At 41.2% G+C, this 18,397-nt stretch overlaps 1 protein-coding gene across 1 annotated transcript; it reads left to right on the top strand.

Annotated features, from left to right (window-relative positions):
* Positions 1-1,622: 1,622 nt before the first annotated feature.
* Positions 1,623-3,917, top strand: LOC142606835 (protein IQ-domain 26-like). Its single transcript, XM_075778195.1, has 3 exons — positions 1,623-2,203; positions 2,581-2,784; positions 2,896-3,917. The coding sequence occupies exons 1-3, from the start codon at positions 1,793-1,795 to the stop codon at positions 3,580-3,582; spliced, it is 1,302 nt and encodes a 433-aa protein (XP_075634310.1). The 5' UTR covers positions 1,623-1,792; the 3' UTR covers positions 3,583-3,917.
* Positions 3,918-18,397: the final 14,480 nt, after the last annotated feature.

The following is an 18,397-nucleotide window of genomic DNA, read 5'->3' as shown; positions in this document are numbered from 1 at the left end:
TGTAAAATATAGAGCAGAGCAAGACATATTTATTTTTGTTATTTATTTTTGTTAGAAGAAGAAGAGGAGCAATTCAGCAAAAATAAACTAAAACAAAAAGAAGAAGAAGAAGAAGAAGAAGAAGAGCAGGAAAAAAAGTGTAACATGATATTAGGCCCGTTTGGTACATGTGTTTAAAAACTGAAAATTATTGTTTAAAAACTTTTGTGAAAATACGTATAAATAAAAAAATGTATAAAAATACATGAAATATTATTTAAAAACTAAAAATTATTGTTTAAAAAATAGCAACCAAACACCCCTGGCTCTATACGATTAACTAGACTTTGAACAATTCTAGGTGGTTAATGAATAAACAAAGTTTGTGTTTTCATTAATTGGGAAAAAATAAAAAGCAAGGTTTTTTAAATAAAAAAAATCAGAAACCAAAAATATAATAATTACAATTGTACAATGTGACAAGGAAATGACTGTCAAGCAAGTCCACAGGATAAGAACCTTTATTATCATTTTTTGGAAAGTAACTTGTCTATTATGTCATCTAATCTTTAAGCAGCGTTTCAGAGTTGCAGAGAAAAGGGTAGGGGGGAAAAATAGACATGAGAGTTGAATTATCAATTGCATGAATAATTGAAAGAAACATCTAAAAGGAACAGTAAAAAAGAATTCTGAAATCACTGTTAGATGCTGTTACAACCGAAAGAACTTTTCAAACCATGAAAAGGAAGAAATAAAAGCGGGTTGTATTTGCAGGAGCCTCAGCCATTTCTCAATTGGTTAACAAAGTGAAAGTAGAACCAAAAAAATTTGATATCAGTTATGGGTTCTGCTTTAATGGTGAAATAGAACAATGTGCGAATGCAAAGGCAGATGATTTGTTTCTCTTTACATGTCACAGCCAGTTTTTTGGTCCTGGGATTTAAGAGAGCAATAATATAAATGGTGGTACGGTACCATTTGTTATTTATATTTATTTACTTCGTTTTCGAAGTGAAAATGAAGGGAGAGAAACAGTTGCAAAGAATAGAAAAAAGTGGGTCTTGAAAAAGGGTAGCATATATTAATGTAACTTCACGAGATTGTCAGAGGAGGAGGACACTGAGGTATCTTTCTTTTTGAGGACACGTCGCTCCAGAAAGTAATAAGAGAGAAAAGAGTGAGTGTGAGAAAGTGTTTTTCACTGTTGGTGATCTTTTTCATTTATAAATGACAAAGCTTTTTCTGAGTTTCTGATTGGCGGGAGTGAGAATACGAGCGTTTCACTTTCATTCTGTTTTGCTTTGTTTCTTTTCTGACCCTCTTATATTGTTTTCTGATCCTCTACCAAGGTTGGTTACTTTTTCTATCTGATTATTTTACCGTATTTTCTCTAATATTAACGTTTCACTTTCTTGTAACTTCCAATTAAGTTACTGTAATTAAATTACTTTATATTTATTTTTAGACAGCCTGTACGTTCCAGCGGCAAGTTTTTGTCATGTAATACAGAATTTCACGAGGCCTTGACAGAGTTTTTTCCTTACCCTTCTTATCTTTTTCTACCCAAAAAAAAAAAAAAACAGTCAAATTCTACTGAACTTGTATTTATTTTAGTTATAAAATCTTTTACAATTTTTTCAAATATAGGCGGTTTCTTGAAGACTTTTTTTTCTTTGACAACTCTGTTCCACCACTTTGCGGAACATGGAAAGAGCCTAAGATTGTGAGCTGTAAACCTGCAATACCCTTTTAGCTTCTTCTCTTTCTTAACATTTCTTGGTTTTTCCCTCACTTACTCTTTCACTGAGAGAAGATGGGTAGGGCAACAAGGTGGCTTAAGGGGTTGTTTGGGATAAAGAAAGACAAAGAGAATTCCAATTCCAGTTACCGGAAAGACAAGAAATGTTGTAGTAGTATAGGCAGCAACTCTGGGAAAGACTCTGTGGCCTTGTGTCATAATCCAGGGACTATTCCCCCAAATATATCAGTTGCCGAGGCTGCTTGGCTAAAGTCATACTACAGTGCAGAATCAGAGAAGGAGCAGAACAAGCACGCCATTGCTGTGGCAGCAGCAACGGCAGCTGCAGCTGATGCTGCAGTGGCTGCTGCTCAAGCTGCTGTGGCTGTAGTGAGGCTTACAAGCCATGGCAGGGGCACCATCTTTGGTGGTGGACATGAGAGGTGGGCTGCTGTGAAGATTCAAACTTTCTTTAGGGGATATTTGGTAAGTGGGTCTTAGCTAATTTTGTACCAAAACAACATTTGTGGTTTCAATTAGTGGTTTTGCTGCTTCTAGTTAGTTTGAATTTTGTGAGTTTAATTGTGTAGGTTTGGTTGGTTGTACAGCTTTATGAATTTGTTTACTTAGATGTGAACTAAAACGTCCATAATTAGTTTCTGTAAATTAAGACTTACATATATGATATGGGTCTTAGTTTGTTGCTAAAAGACTAATTTTTGGTTTGGTATTCTTCAACAATATTATTAACTTTGTTATAGAACTAGTAAGTCTTGAATGCTCCAGTTTTCTACTTTCGAATTTTGTTTGGATATCTGTGAATTGAAAAAAAAAAAATTTCTTGGATTTTGGATTCTGAACAGTCCAGAAAAGCGCTGCGAGCACTGAAAGGACTGGTGAAGTTACAGGCACTTGTTAGAGGCTATTTAGTGCGCAAGCAGGCCACTGCAACTCTTCACAGTATGCAGGCACTTATTAGAGCTCAAGCCACTGTTCGGGCCCAGAAAGCTCGCGGGCTCATCAACAAGGAAACTAATAGATTTGAAATCCGAGCACGAAAATCCATGGTAATTAGAGAGACCCCAATTTTAAAATCTTGTGAAAGAAAAGGAAAAAACACGAGTACATTTTCTTTACATAGCATTTATATCTCATAATTATTCACTCTAATTTTGCAGGAGAGATTTGAAGACACAAGAAGTGAGCAGCAGACAGCTTCAATCCACAGCAGAAGGCTATCAGCTCCACTGGACACCACAAGTAACAGCATTGACGAAAGCCCAAAAATTGTGGAGGTTGATACAGGCACGCCTAAATCAAGATCTCGCAGAACAAACACTTCTGTTTCAGACTTTGGCGATGACACACCTTATCAAGCACTCTCTTCCCCACTCCCAAGTCGAATTCCTGCCCGTTTAGTGATACCTGATTGCCGGAACTTCCAAGACTATGATTGGGGCTTAACTGGCGAGGAATATAGGTTCTCCACCGCGCAAAGCACCCCACGTTTTGTGAATCCAGGAGGGTCTAATGCACCGGTCACGCCTGCTAAGAGTGTCTGTGCTGATAACTTCTTCAGGGGATATGGGAATTTTCCCAACTACATGGCTAGTACTCAATCTTTTAAGGCTAAGTTGAGGTCTTATAGTGCACCTAAGCAAAGACCTGAGCCAGGGCCAAAGAAAAGGTTTTCACTTAATGAAATGATGGAGTCAAGGAGTAGTTTGAGTGGGGTTAGGATGCAAAGGTCATGTTCACAGGTACAAGAAGCTATTAGTTTCAAGAATGCTGTAATGTGCAAGCTTGAGAGGTCCTCAGAGTTTGTTAGAGAGCCAGAGAGATATTACTTGCAGAGGAAGTGGTGAATATACGAAGAGCATAAGATAGAGATCCTGGTGTTACTTCTAAGTTGCTCACAGTCTACAGCTCTTGGATATTTTTGGATGCCAATATGTAAGATTGTTAATACAAGAGAAGAAAATGTGAGTAGATTTACATATGATCTAACTAGAACACCGTCCTAGAACTTATGTCAGATTGGTATTTAGTGAAGGATCCTTTTTATATATTAATCAAGTGACTTGCAATTGTAGGACAGTAATAAGGGTCAACATCTTGCCAAGTGAGTTCTAGGCTTCTAGGCTCTAGCTTCTTTCCAATATTTATATATTTAGAGCATTAGCAATGGGATTGTGAAAAAGTTCTATTTCACCATCTAAAAACTTGCTCTATCGATTACACCAACTCACTTTATAATACATCTTACATTTCAGTTTTTATTTTTACATGCAATCGATTAAAATAATATAAACTACCCATCCAAAAAAGAATAAAAGAATAAAAAAAAAAAGTCTGAGAGGAAGAGAGTGTGATTAAAAAATGATTTCTTTCTTTCCAATCTCACTATAGCTTGGATGTAAAAATTTTTGGGTTTGCATATCCAGATGGAGTATGAATTTAAGGATTTAGTTGCTAAAATTTTTAGCAACTAGGGGGTTTTTACAATACCAATACTAGTGCCCTTTCTGAGTGATTGAGTCTTATTTTTATAATGCTAACTTTTTTTTTTTCTTCTAGCAAGGGAATGAGCAAGCTAGTTGCCCTTCCTCTTTATATATCTAAAACTATATTCACGAAAAACATCTAACATCATTCAAATCTCTTCAGTAACATAACATGACCAAACATAGTTTTGAAGGCTCCTGGTTGTTGATAGCTATGACAATTCTTTTACCATCTGCTTCAAACTCAACCTTAGAAATGCAATGTTCTCTAGCAAAACTTGCTGCCCTACTAGCTGCCAAGGCTTCCACCAGGTTTACTGAGTGAGGGGTTGGAATTTTTTTGTAAAGGGCTGCTATTACATTCCCACTAGAATTGAATCACCACACCAATACTAGCTAGGGAAAACTCGGAGAAAATCGCTCTATCAAAATTTACTTTATACATTCCTTCGCTTGGAGGGCTCCACCTAATCGGACACCTTAGTTGCACATCTCTATGAGGTTTTTGTAGCACATCAAGGGATTCAGTGAGTAGTTCCTTAACTTTCAATGTTACCTTTGTCAAATGGGCAAAACTTAGGTACAGTTCCTTAGGTACAGTTACTTAGGTTCCCCTCTTAATTTTTTGACACCTGTTACTTAGCAAACAGACGTTATCTCTTTTTGTTTTCTTCCGTTATTTTTTTTATTTTTTGTTTCCCTGACCTGTGACCGGAAGAAATCACAAAGCAGATGCTTTCTTCAGTTTAGATCTAACAACTTTGAACATTCATCATACCAAGCTTCTTCATCTTCTTCAGACAAGTCAAAAAGCAAGTCCTCATAGGAGACAACGAAATCTAGTCCACCACCGCCGCCACCGCCGCCAAAGACCTTGGAGTAGTCGAAGCCGGAGCTCCGAACATCGAAGAAGACCTCAAAGCCTTCCTCGTCGACCACCAAGAGATCCAGGACTGAAATGGAAGTGGCGTGTGAGGCGTGGAAGCTCTCAAATATCTCATTGTAGTCCTCGGTGCGTGGCAAAAGTGTAGTAGCCATTCTGAACCTCGGTGGCCCGCCGTAAACGTCGTCATACAAGCCTCCGCCTCCGCCATTGGTATGATCAATGTTCAAAGTTCTTAGATCTAAACTAAAGAAAGCACTTGCTTTGTGCTTTCTTGCAGTCACTAGTCAGGATAGAAAAAAAAAATTTAACGGAAGAGTGTACAAAAAGAGTTGGATGATGAATGTTCAAAGTTGTTAGATCTAAATTGAAGAAAGCATCTGCTTTGTGCTTTCTTTTAGTCACAGGTCAAGGAAACAAAAAATAATAATAACGAAAGAAAACAAAAGGAGATAACGTCCATTTGCTAAGTAACAAGTGTCAAAATATTAAGAAGGGAACCTAAGTAGCTATACCTAAGGAACTGTACCTAAATTTTGTCATATCATATATGTCTTATACGTGCCATGACACTAAGGAGACTTGAATTTAAATCACTGATTTTCAGTTATGGGATCCCAGAAATTCGGAAGCCGAAAAAAAAAAATGTAAGACAATGGACGCGGTTGAAAAAATGTAAATAATTGAGCCGTTCATTCCAAAAAACATAATTGTAAATAATTGAAACGAGGCACCATTCATGTTTCCCCATCATCCAATGTATTCTTTTATCTTTATAGGGACTATTTATGTTGGGGTGCGTGTGCGCGCCGGAAATGTCGTGTTGGTGAGTTTCAGTTTTCTTGATAGGGAGGGCTCACTGACGAATGAAGATGTGCAGAATTATATGAATTTCAACCAATTTTAAATTTGTACAAACGGTTATAAATAATGCAAAAGTTAATGGATGCTCTTAAGCTATTTATTTAGAAAATCTTTTTTAAATTTTTTATGAAAAAAAAACTAACTATTTTTTTTTTACAACTCTTTGTATTTTTCATAAAAATTGAATCAAAACTTTTTTAAAATAATCAATTAAAAAACACTTTAAAGGTATCCGTTAACTGAATCCTATAAGTAATACTAGTCTATGAGGATGACGCTCTTTTTTTCTTTTTGTTTTTCCTAAAGAGAAATAATTTTCAACCTATAAAGTAATCACATATATACAAAGTGAATGCACAAATAAGCAAATTGCAAAAAGTGCTTAAAAAAATATTGGAAAATTCCCAATGAAAGTTGAATTTTTATTACATTAATATTGTAAAAACAGAAAGAAGAAGAAAACCCAACCAAATAAAAAAAAATTTTAAAAAGTTTTTTTTTTTTTAATTAAAAGTTTTGTGAACCACACAGAAAAATAATTATAAAAATTGAGGTTGCCACCTACAAAAATTCTTGGATCCTATTGCATTTCTTTTCTTTTTTTTCTTTTTTTTTTTTGTTTGACATAATCTACTACTTTTTCTAAGTTTGTGGTGGTTAACATTAAAAATTATCATAATTTTTGTCATTGAAGTTTTTATAGCAAATGATTACAGGAAGTTTTTTTTTTTTTATACAAACGAGGGTGACCAGACCTCTCTGAGTATATGATAATCTCATTAGGGTGGCCCTAAGATGAGGACAAGAGGTTTTGAACCCAAGATCTCATAGATATCACTAAGTCAATCCTTTGGGATTGTGGAAAGTTTTGAGAAAAATATATACATGATAACTGAAACATAATTTTCTTTTTTAACACTGAAAAAGTAAGTGGGTAAGAAACGTGAGTTAGTGAGATTTTAAAATGAAACACAATTTTACATATTTATTGTAGTAAGTGAATAGTATATATATATATATGTAAGTGCACAGTTGCACCTGGCTCCAAGAACAGTTATGGGCTCAGGCCCAATGAGCCTTAAACAATATGAATTTGTAGAGTGTGGGCTTGAAACCCAGGTTAGAAGCGTGTGAGGATTAAATGACAAACTAAAGATTGCAAATACTTGGAAACAACAAGGAGTATAGTAAATTAGCTTCCTCGGACATAAGCCGAGAATTGTTCTTATATTATCTCTCTCTTTGTTTCTTTTCTTTTTAGGTTACAAAAAGTCCGTCCCCCTTTTCCGTCTTAGATTGCTCTTTAAATACTACTCTTTTGAATACTTTGTACACGTGTTGCCTCACCTCCCCCTTAGCCTAGATATTTCTTTTCTCAGTGCCTTTGAACAGTAACCAGAAGTTTCTCTTCCACTATTCAGGTGTCACTTCCCCATAATTGCGGCCAGGGTGGTAGGTGCAGGGTCTTTAATGTGGAGGTGGCAGCCTTTATCTTTGACATTTCTTCAACACCGGTGCTTCTGGGGCATTCTAGGGTTTACCCCTTTTAACCATTGGCCTTAACCGTGTCATCCCCTAATCTTTACTACGAAATCCCGAGTTCTTCGGTGTCCATCCGAGGGTAAGTTCACCCTCGGCTGGATCCTCGGATCCTCGGCGTATGGGCCGACCCATAGTACTAACAAATTCTAAACCCAGGAGCAGGTCGGCCTTCCTTAACACGGCCCAAAAGGTCCACATTCTCATCAGGATCTTTTTGCCCCCCACAATATATATATAAATAGATAAATAAGCAATAAAAAAAAACAACAGTAATTGTTTGTTTTAATTTTTTAAATAATATTTTTTTAGAATTTAATTTATATGTGGATAAAGCAATTTGAAAACTAATAAGAGAGTGGTCACGTTTTATAGTTAGTGTTTTAGTAGAAACTAAAGATATATTTTTACCAGATTATCGTTCAATTTTATCTATACTTAAACGTAGAGTGTAAGGGTATTTCTAAACTACACAAAAATCCATCTCAAACAAGAGAAACCTTTTAAATAGCTCTATAGACTAGAATTAACAAAAGAGATTCATAAATAAATCAAAACTTTTATTTCAAAGCTTCTGAATTTTCTACAAAAGACAAGTTTAGATAGAGTTCTTCCTACAATAAAAAAAGATTAAAATATAAAATGAAAATTTTAGATAGAGCTACAAAGAAACTAAATTGAAAGAAATTGAAAGAAAATAAAATGTTTGAAATAAATTTTGTGCAAGCCCAAGACCAACACTAAGGCAACAAAGGGCTCCCAATTTATTTGTAAGTGGGTGTGGTGCTCAATCCTACTATGCGAGGCCCCAAACCAGTAACAGTACTCTCCCTCGATTCCCCTGAGTACCCCAGAATAGCACCTCCCTCTATTTCTCCATGTGTATGCCTTACTTCCTTCTCCCCAAAATAATCCAACCCCCATTACCTTGGCTTCGACCTCCTTTTATAGCCCTCCGTGAGTGGGGTGGTCATCATTTCCTTCCCCACTTACTCACGCATTCCCAAGCCTAACAGAATCCCAAGGGATCCTCACGAATTCAAAGGATTCTCTTGGAACTTGTTCCAAACACCAGACAGTGTTCGATAGTGGGTTCCTTTTCAGAATCGATAGTTCTCGATGACCAACCCATGGTGACTGCGCCTAATTTCTTTATGGTCAGCTCAGACACCGACCTCTTGGGAAACCCTCAGAGCGGGATATCCCCAATTCCTGACACCTAACTAAAGTTCGAGCCCAACGTGATGAAGCCCAAGGTTATCTCTCCCTTGTACGTTGGGCCTTTATTGCCTAGTGGGCCTTAGGCTTCGCGTTGGGCTTTGCCCAAGTGAGCCAGCTTGGTTCGTCGGGCCCAACTGTCCCACAATAGACCCCCACGATCCTATTCTTGTGTAGTAAGGATAGGACCGTGATTTAGCTGGCTCATGGTCGGTGCGATGTTCCCCGCTTAGTCCTCAGGGATGGAGCATGCGCACCTCGGGAAGACCAATAGACCACCTTTTAATGCGATGGATTGGACAGCTTGCCCCGTCTAGAAAAGGCGTGGCAGGGCCTGATGCATCCAACAGCCCAGATAACCTGATGCTTCGTTAACCGATGCAAGCGTGATGTGTAATGATGGCACGCATTTATTACCATGTGACAATTACCATTAATGGCGCCCTTGCTTCTATAAATACCCACCACGATCACTATTTTTGTCTCTTTTAATTTATGTCCTGTTTATTCTAACACTGTTACTCCTCCCTCCGTTCCCGAGCCTTCATCTTCTTTAAGAGACCTCACTCCCTCCTCCACAAGAAAAAATCTTGTAAGTCTCTCTTCCTTCTCCCCTCTTAGCTTAAATTTAGACAGCATGCCTTTTGCTTATCTATTAAAAACTAAGGAAAATGTGGCACCATTCAAAGCTAGATTTAACATCCCTCAAGATGTTGAAATCTCATACTGTGATGAGGGTGCTATAGAAAACCAAAGGCGTCCACACATAATTTTCTTGCCATTGATGTCCATTTAGAGGGAGGGGTTAGGTTCCTAGTAGACCCTTTACTTCTTAGGACTCTTAGTTTCTACGATTTAAGCCCCTACCAGTGTCTACCTAACTTTTATAAGGTAGTGAATTGTGTAGGGTGCCTCAACCGTTTGTGCGGCCTGAGCCTTACCCATCATGATATTAACTTCATTTACCCCATTTGGGGGAGTTTAGACCTTGGGTACTATCTTTAAACACGAAGCACTATGGTCCGGCTGATATCCTACCTCCTCAATTCCAATAGGAACAAGGCAGGGGAATTTGTGAAGGTGAGCGGCAATCGGCTAAAAGGAGAGCTGACTTGCCCGACCTCACCACGCCAAATAGGTCGATACTTCCTACTCTTGACCCCCAACCTTGAGTGCGACTTGTTCCCCCCCCCCTCCCCCCTGGTAATTTACTTGTGTGTTTAAGCATTTTGGTATAGTGATCATTACTTGTGTTTCACTAACTCATGGTTGGCATTTTAATTTATGTGTGTTTCCCCCTTTGAAGAAAGATAGACCCTTTTTTTAACTATGATTTTTCTCGATGCAGTTTCCAAGAAATTCTAGTTGGACCTAAGCGTCGTGCGGGTCAAGGAGCTCAACTTCATCCTCCGCTCCGAAATCTTCGTCCATTACAACGAGCAGTTGAGGGCTTCCCACCTGATCCTAGGTTGCGTGCCTTCCTACACTAGCTACTAGGATTCGTCAAGCGCCCACACAGTCAATAGCCCATTACTATCTTATTTGGACATACGGTTGCCTGGATTTTTGCCGCGCGATCTAACATTCGAGGAAGCCAAACAACTCGATCCTCAAATAGCGAGGCACAACTCTCTCAAACCCATACAGGACGATTCTAGGGACAGAGTCTTCCAAGGTAGGGAGGTTCACATCCCCTTGGATGCACCGGCTTTAGAAGATCCCACCAAAGAGGACCCTGTTCGTGAGGAATCAAACCCTGTTACATCCGCACTACCGACCCCAACCATAGACATAGTTCAGAAAAGATCCATGGCACTGGATTGTTGGTTCCCGACTTCACGAGCGTCGAGCGGCCAACCTTCCAAATAACCCACTCCTGAGTAGACCACCCCTCTTGCTTCCCAGAAAGGCGACAACGGTGCTGCTGCCATAGTAAGCGGCACCCCTCCTGCGTAGCCCACTGCACCCCTCTCTAGTTGAGAGTCTGCCCAGACAACCAAAAAGACCTGCTGGGAGACTCAACCTGTGAAGCAATCGGTATTGATTGGCTCCCAGGTTGCAACCTCCTTCTCGGGCTCGGCGGCCCCTTTGGGAATGCTCTTTCTAGCTGGGGGATGAAGCCCTACCCTCCAGCTTGTACCTCCGAACTTGAAGGAGTGGTGAGGGGGGATACGTGTTTGACAGCCTTGAGCCCTACTGCTCCCGGGTGACATGGAGCACTACACCGACTGTAAGGACGACGACTTGGTGCTAAAGCTGAAATGGCACACCGTGGCAATATGTTCTACTTCCACCCGAGCCTTTTGTCACTGCCTATCCATTTTTTTATCTGTTTCACTTCTTTTCATTGTATTTTTGTTATAACAATTCACAAGTATTACTAGTCGGTCTAGGATTACCCTAATCTTTCCCTTTGGTTGATTTAGGCCACCCAACTGACCCATGTGGTGGAGGGTCGGTTGAAGGATGCACAGGAGGAGGCCGACAAGGAGTAAGCCCTCAAACAGGTGGCCAAGGCGAGCCTAAAAGAGAAGACCTCAGGGCTGAACGTCATGGGGAGGCATGCAACAATTGACGAGAAAGCGTTGGAGCAGGCCAAACAAAAAGCCAATGAAACCTTGGGCAAGCTTGGGGAGGCCAAGCTTAAACTCGCCGAGACTGCCAGTGTCCTCTCCGCCTGGGATAAAGAGTTTGCTAACTATAAGGGGGGGCAAGAAGGCTCGGAAGAAAACTTACTATAACAAAGGCTTCAAGCATGCCGAGGATTTGGCGGGACCTGTGATCTTTCAGGCCTGAAAGTTCGAGCTTATGGAGGGATGGATGGCTACTATTAACACCATTGGGCTCCCTGAAGACTCGGTATTCAGGAAGGCCGACAAAGTGCCTGTTCCCGAGGACCCTGTGGTTAAGGCCCAAAATGAAGAGAAGGAAGAGGACAATAGTGATGATGAGGAGGGCAACAAGAGCCCCAAGTCCCGGGAGCTGTCTCAACAGATTGACACCCTACGTCGTGGTGCTTGATGATGAGTGGTCGAGGACTAAGACCACTACACCCACCCAGACTGCTCAACTACCAACCGCCTCCATCCCCCTACTAGAAAACCCGTCAGCCGAGTCAGCCGCACCCGCATCAACTCCCCCAGCCAGCACCACCCCGGGAGTTTAGACTTAGGAAATAAATTTGTAGCCTGCTTTTTTATTTGTAACGCCTAGTTCATGTGGTTTGTTTGTTCTCTTTTCTTTTCTTTTTTTTTTTTAGGAAATCTGTATAAGATTATGAGTTTTAACTTTCTATCTATTACGTCGAGTTTACATTAGAAAGAACAGCGCTCCTCAATTATTTTTATCAAGTCTTCCTCTTCCTCTTCTTCTTTTTTTTTTTTTTTAAAAAAAAATCAGTAGCATGACTTATGGCTTTGTGACTGCTCGATTATCGGATATTTGGTAGCAAGGTCGGACCCATGCATCATAATAAAATTTTGCTTAAGTGTCATTGCTGGGTGACTCTACACATAATCCACATTTCTTGTAATACGCCACATCCATGCACGATTGTAACTCAAATAAGGATATTATCATAGGTACCAAGCACATTGTTAAGTCTCGTTTTCAAGCAAATTCCAAGGCCAAGATGGGCTTCTGTCTTTGGTAGAAGTCACTAAGGTTTCCATCTAGTTGGTGACCGGGGTCAGGCCAAGCCAGACTTTTGTCCTTAGAAAGATAAAATTAAGGTTTCCATCTGGTCGGTGACCAGGGTCAGGCCGAGCCAGACTTCTATCCTTAGAAAAATTTGTTAAGGTTTCCATCTAGTCAATGACTGGGGTCAGGCAAAGCCAGACTTCTGTCCTTAGAAAAATTTGTTAAGGTTTTCATCTGGACGATGACCAGGGTCAGGCCGAACCAGACTTCTGTCCTTAGAAAATTTATTAAGGTTTCCATTTGGTCAGTGACCGGAGTCAAGTCGGGCCAGACTTTTGTCCTTATAAGAGAGCAGGTACTCCTGAATCATAAACGACATCAAATAGATAAAGCCACGTAGTTCCAGTATCATTGCCACCTTATTGGTTAATCCCACAGTTACATATATCTCATTAGATTTGCTGATAATATTTCCTCAAATTGTGAGCATTCCATGGTCGGGGCAAAGGCCTTTCCTCCAAATCTTCTAAATAGTAGGCTCCCGTCTTGGCAATAGCTGTCACTCGGTAAGGCCCTTCCCAGTTCTAAGCCAATTTGCCGACACTGTGATCCTTCGCGCTTTCAACGACCTTCCGTAGAACAAGATCCCCGAGCACAAATTCTCGAGGCTTAACATTTCTGTTGCATCCCCGCACCAATCTTTGTTGATAATCAGCAAGTCACATAGTTACCATGCTCCTACATTCCTACTCAAAATTGGCGACCCTAGAGCTCAATAAACAAACTCATACTGATACAACTGCTTCGACTCTATAAGTCATGGAAAAGGGGGTCTCACCTGTTAACCTTATGGGCATTGTTCGATAAGCCCATAGTACATTCGGTAGCCCTTCAACCCAGTTTCCCCGCGCGCATTCGAGCCGTTTCTTGAGGCTGTTCACAATAATCTTATTCGTTGCCTTGGCTTGCCAATTACTCTATGGGTAGGCGGGAGATAAGTACATGTTCGTTATGCCAAGGTCAGCACAGTATTCTCGGAACAACTTACTGTCTAACTGCAACCTATTATCAGATACCAGCACCCAGGGGACCCCAAACCTCATGACGATGTTCTTCCAAACAAACTTTTTCACATTGGCATTCCTAATATTTGCCAAAGCCTTGGCTTCCACCCACTTAATGAAATAATCTTTGGCCACTATCACATATCTTTTGTTACTCATGGCCCAAAGAAAATGTCTGATTATGTCCAGCCCCCATTGTGCGAAAGGCTAGGGACTAAGAATAAGCTTAAGACTTCCTCCTAGTAGGTGGAGGATGGGCGCGTGTTTCTGACACCGATCACATCTTTTAACATACTCAACTGCTTCTTGTTGCATATTTGGTCACCAAAATCCCAGGGTTATGGCTCGGTATGCGAGTGATCGGCCCTTTGAGTGACCGCCACACAATCCCTCATAGAGCTCAACCAAAAGCTCGGCAGTGTTGCTGGGTGAAGGCACAAAAGATACAGCCCACCGAATAAGCACCGGAACAGCCTCCCATCAATGGATAGCCAAAATCGTGCCGTAATCCTTCGCACCTTCTCGGCCTCTTTTGCATTGTTTGGAAGGGTCTCGTCTGACAGGCACACTACATAGGGGTTCATCCAGCTCAGTTCTAACTCCAACGAAATGGCCACCGTTAACTATGGTTCTATGCTCGGTTGCTCCAGCATTTCTATGGTGATCATTCTGGGTATGCAGTCATCGAGAGAAGATGCCAAGGTGGCTACGGATTCAGTGTGACTGTTCTGGTTCCTAGGCACTCTTATCACTCTGACCTTCTAGAAACCCGCCCACAAGATCTCAAACGTCCGCAAGTACTACGACATACGGTGGTCCCTTACCTCAAAGCTACCCTCAATCTGACTTACCACCAGTCTGGAAATCCGAGTACAACTCCACATCCTAGGCCCCGAGGCTCTTCATTTCCCTGAGCCTCGTAATGAGGGCTTCATATTCCGCCTCGTTGTTTGAAGCTTGGAAGTCTAATCTGAGGGACTTCTCCAGCTTAATACCCTTGGGCGATATCATTAAAATTCCAACCCCTGACCCCCTCGCATTGGATGCTCCATCAACAAACACCTTCCATTGCCTTGCTTGGATCTGACACACCCCCATCGACCTCGAGGGAGAAGGGGTGAACTCAGCCACAAAGTCTGTAAGTACTTATCCCTTAATAGAATTCCTCAATCTATAACATATGTCAAACACCCTCAATCTTGCACTCCACTTTGCTATTCTTCCTATGAAGCCTGATCTTCTCAACAAAGCTTGTAGAGTGTACTTGGTCAAAACCCACACTGTGTGAGCTAGGACACTACTAGATACATATACAAATCCTCTCTGGGATTGGGTCTGGTCAAAATAGGAGGACTGGCTAGATAGGACTTCAGGTCTTCAAATGTCGAATCACATTCTTCTGTCCACCGAAATCCTTTCCACTTCTTCAATAGCTGGTAGAACGGTCGGCACCTATCCCTGGATCTTGACACAAACCTACCCAGTGCAAAAATCATGCCTGTGAGTCTTTGTATTTCCTTCAGGTTGCCAGGCGAGTGTAGCAGTTGGATGGCTGTTATTTGATCGGGGTTTACTTCTATGCCTCAAGTAGTAATCTTGTATCCTAAGAATTCGCCCGATCCCACCCCAAAGGCACACTTCTCGGCGTTGAGGCAAAACTTATGCTACTTTAAGATATTGAACACGCTCTACAAGTCAAGCGCGTGATTCCCTTCCTCCTTTGTCTTTACCATCATGTCATCAATGTAGACCTCCATTGTCCTACCGATCAGTTCCTTGAACATACGCGTCACCATCCGCTAGTATGTGGCCCCCGCATTCTTCAACCCAAAAGGCATGATCGTATAGTGATAATTCCCCTTAGGCATTATAAATGTTGTCTTTTCTTGGTCCTTGGGAGCTAGAGTTATTTGGTGATAACCTTAAAAGGCATCCAGAAAGCTTAAGTATCGGTGCCCAACCGTGGCATCCATCAGCTGATCAATCTTCAGCACCAGGAAGGGGTCCTTCGGACACGCCCAATTCAAATCTGTAAAATCAACATACTCTCCACTTTTCATTCTTCTTTTTCACCACCACCGTATTAGCCAGCCATTCTGGAAAGAACACCTCTCTTACAACCCCTGACCGTTTCAACTTCTCCACTTCTTCTCTGACGGCTTCCTCATGCGGTCTCGCAAACCTCCTCGACCTTTGCTTTTTAGGCACGATCTTAGGGTTTACATTTAGTCTATGCATTATAAAATTCGAATCTACCCAGGTACATCATATGGGCTCCATGTGAATGCCTCCATGTTCTGTACTAGTGTCAACAAAATCTCCACACGGTCTTCATCAGGTAGGCTCTTCCCGACCTGGAACCATTTGTCAACGTATGGCAGAATGGGTATTTGAATTAGTTCCTCAACATAATCCACCCCTGTTGATTCATCAGGATCCAGTAATTGCTATAACGGCTTGCGATTAACATGTTCCTTCTGCTTAATCTCATGGTTGATGGATGCCACCAAGCACAGTCTAGCCATCTTCTGGTCGGCTCGGACTACTGCAACACTGTCCTCGGTAGGAAATTTAATCTTCTGATGTAGTGTCGACAGCACCGCCCCCATGGCATCGATCCAAGGCCTTCCAAGGATAGCCGTGTAGGGCAAGAAGGCATTGACCACAAAAAAATTAACCTCTACTTCCTTACCTTTGATTAACACCAACAGCTTTACCTGCCCCTCAAGCGTCACAACCTTCCCATCGAATCCCACAAGTGGGGTATCATACCTGCTTAGATCCTTGGGTTTTAGCCCCAGTCCCTTGTAAAGATCAGGGTACATTATTTTTGTTCCACTCCTTTAATCTACCATTACACTCTTCACCAAGAACCCCCTATCCGAAAGGTCACAACTAACATATCATCGTGCGGCTGAAACATTCCTTCCAAGTCTGTTTCCCCGAAGGTGATCGGTATGGTGATCTTTCGAGGCCTCTTATTGGGTCGTTCCGTAGTCTCTGCCTCAAATGGGGGCGTCACGCTTAGTATTCCCTTCCGGGTATTAAAGTTCACCCCCCGGGATGTTGCATGGATAACTTCAATAATCCCCAAAAGAGGTGGGAGGTCTCAAACGTTTTTTCCCCCCAATCCTTGTCCCCTGCTCCCCCCTTCCTGACTAACCAGAAACTTTTTCAGGTGCCCTGCTTTCACCAACTGCTCTAAGTGGTCCTTCAGCACCCAACACTGCTCAGTAGTGTGCCCTTAAAGGCAATGTTGACTCCCTCGGCGCGCCATTCTGAGCCTTCCTTGGGGGCTTTCGGCTTTCTTCAACTTCTCAGCTGGAAGTTTTTCGAGCAAAAATCTTTGTGATATTGCGACGAGGCTGGGACCTTACCTTTGTCTTGCAAATGCTCATCATCCAACCTCTTGTACTCCTCAATCCTCCTCATCAATTAATGCATTTCTTCAGGGGGACGCATGGTTAGTGAGTCCTCCAATGCTAATTCCTCGGGAAGGCCCATTCGAAAAGTGCTAGCGGCAACTTGCTCATTCCCCCCTCCGATCTCATTGTAAAGCTCCTAATACCAGTTCATGTACGCCCGGACGGTTCCCCACTCCTCATCCTCATCCTCATCCTCATAGATAATAAAGAACCTATCGATTGGGGGACTTTGCTACACATCACAAACCGCGCCCCAAACAATTGTATTAACTCTCCAAAACTGCAGATAGACCCCTACCTCAGACAGGGACGGACCCAGGTGGGGGCCTAAGGGGGCCCGGGCCCCCTCTGGGCCCAAAATTTGTTTTTTTAATAGGTTCAATTTTTCAAAAAAAAAATTATAGGCTTGGCCCCCCCTTGGTTTTTAGCTCAGGCCCCCTTCTTGAATTCCAAGCCCAGCCGGCCAACCCAAGATGCAAGAGCCCATGACCCATGTAAAAAAAAAAAAAACCTAAACTCAGCAGTAAACTAACGGAGAAAGTGGAAGGAAGAAGGAAAAATAAAAATAAAGGAAACAGAGATAGAGAGGCGAGACAGAGAGTGAGAGAGATAGAGAGGCGAGACTACCCACACCACGCCGACGCGAGACAACGAGAGTCTACCCAAACCCAGTACAGACTGCCCACGCCGACGCCGCCATCATCATGCTCAGCTGTCGTCGCCACCCACGCGAGCCCCATCTTGCCACCGCCGCCGATTGCTTGAGCCTTCACAGGTATTTAATCTATGATCCTTTCCTAATTTCCTTCAAAACCTAAAAAATAAATAAAATGTTTGTGCTTGCTTGTGGAGTGTTTGTGTTTTAAAATTTTAATTGAACTAATGATGAGTGATGAAAATGAACTGTGAATTGAATCTATGAATTGAACTGATGATTTTTTTATTGCCTGTGGTGTTTTTTTTTTATTTTTGGGCTTTTTGGCTTTGACTCTCTATCACTCTGTGTGTGTTTGTGACTCTCTTTTATATTATATAGATAAGAGAGATAGAGAGAGAGTAGAGTTTGTAGAGAAGTGTTTGTTTGATTGGTGGTTGGACATAATAGGGACAAGTGATACTGTGACAAAAAAAAAAAGTAAAGTAAAGAAAATTTGTTGTTAGTAGGGCTACGTGCAGAATAAATTTGTAGTGTCAGTAGTGTCGTAGTGGGATTGGGTTAGTGGGTTAATGTCAAAGACAAAGATAAATAAAGGCAGACCAAAGATTAAAAAAAAAATCTTATAATACAGAAAATTGTCAAACAAATTTAAGAAAATTGTCACACAAATTTTGTAGATCATGAAAAAATCAACTACAATGCTTGATTTTTTTCATTTTTTTCAAAAGAAAAGATTCAAATTCTTCCAAAGTCAACGTGAGATTGCCAAAAATCATTGTATCTTAATATATTAAGAAACAATGATTTTTGGGTATTTGTTTTGGTTGATAGTTTATTAATACTATATGGATGCGTATTTGAAATTTTTTTTTCCGCTTATCTCCTG

This window comes from Castanea sativa, chromosome 1 (assembly GCF_040712315.1).
Source record: "Castanea sativa cultivar Marrone di Chiusa Pesio chromosome 1, ASM4071231v1".
Taxonomy (NCBI): Eukaryota; Viridiplantae; Streptophyta; class Magnoliopsida; order Fagales; family Fagaceae; genus Castanea; species Castanea sativa.
This window is presented reverse-complemented; position numbering and strand designations above follow the sequence as displayed.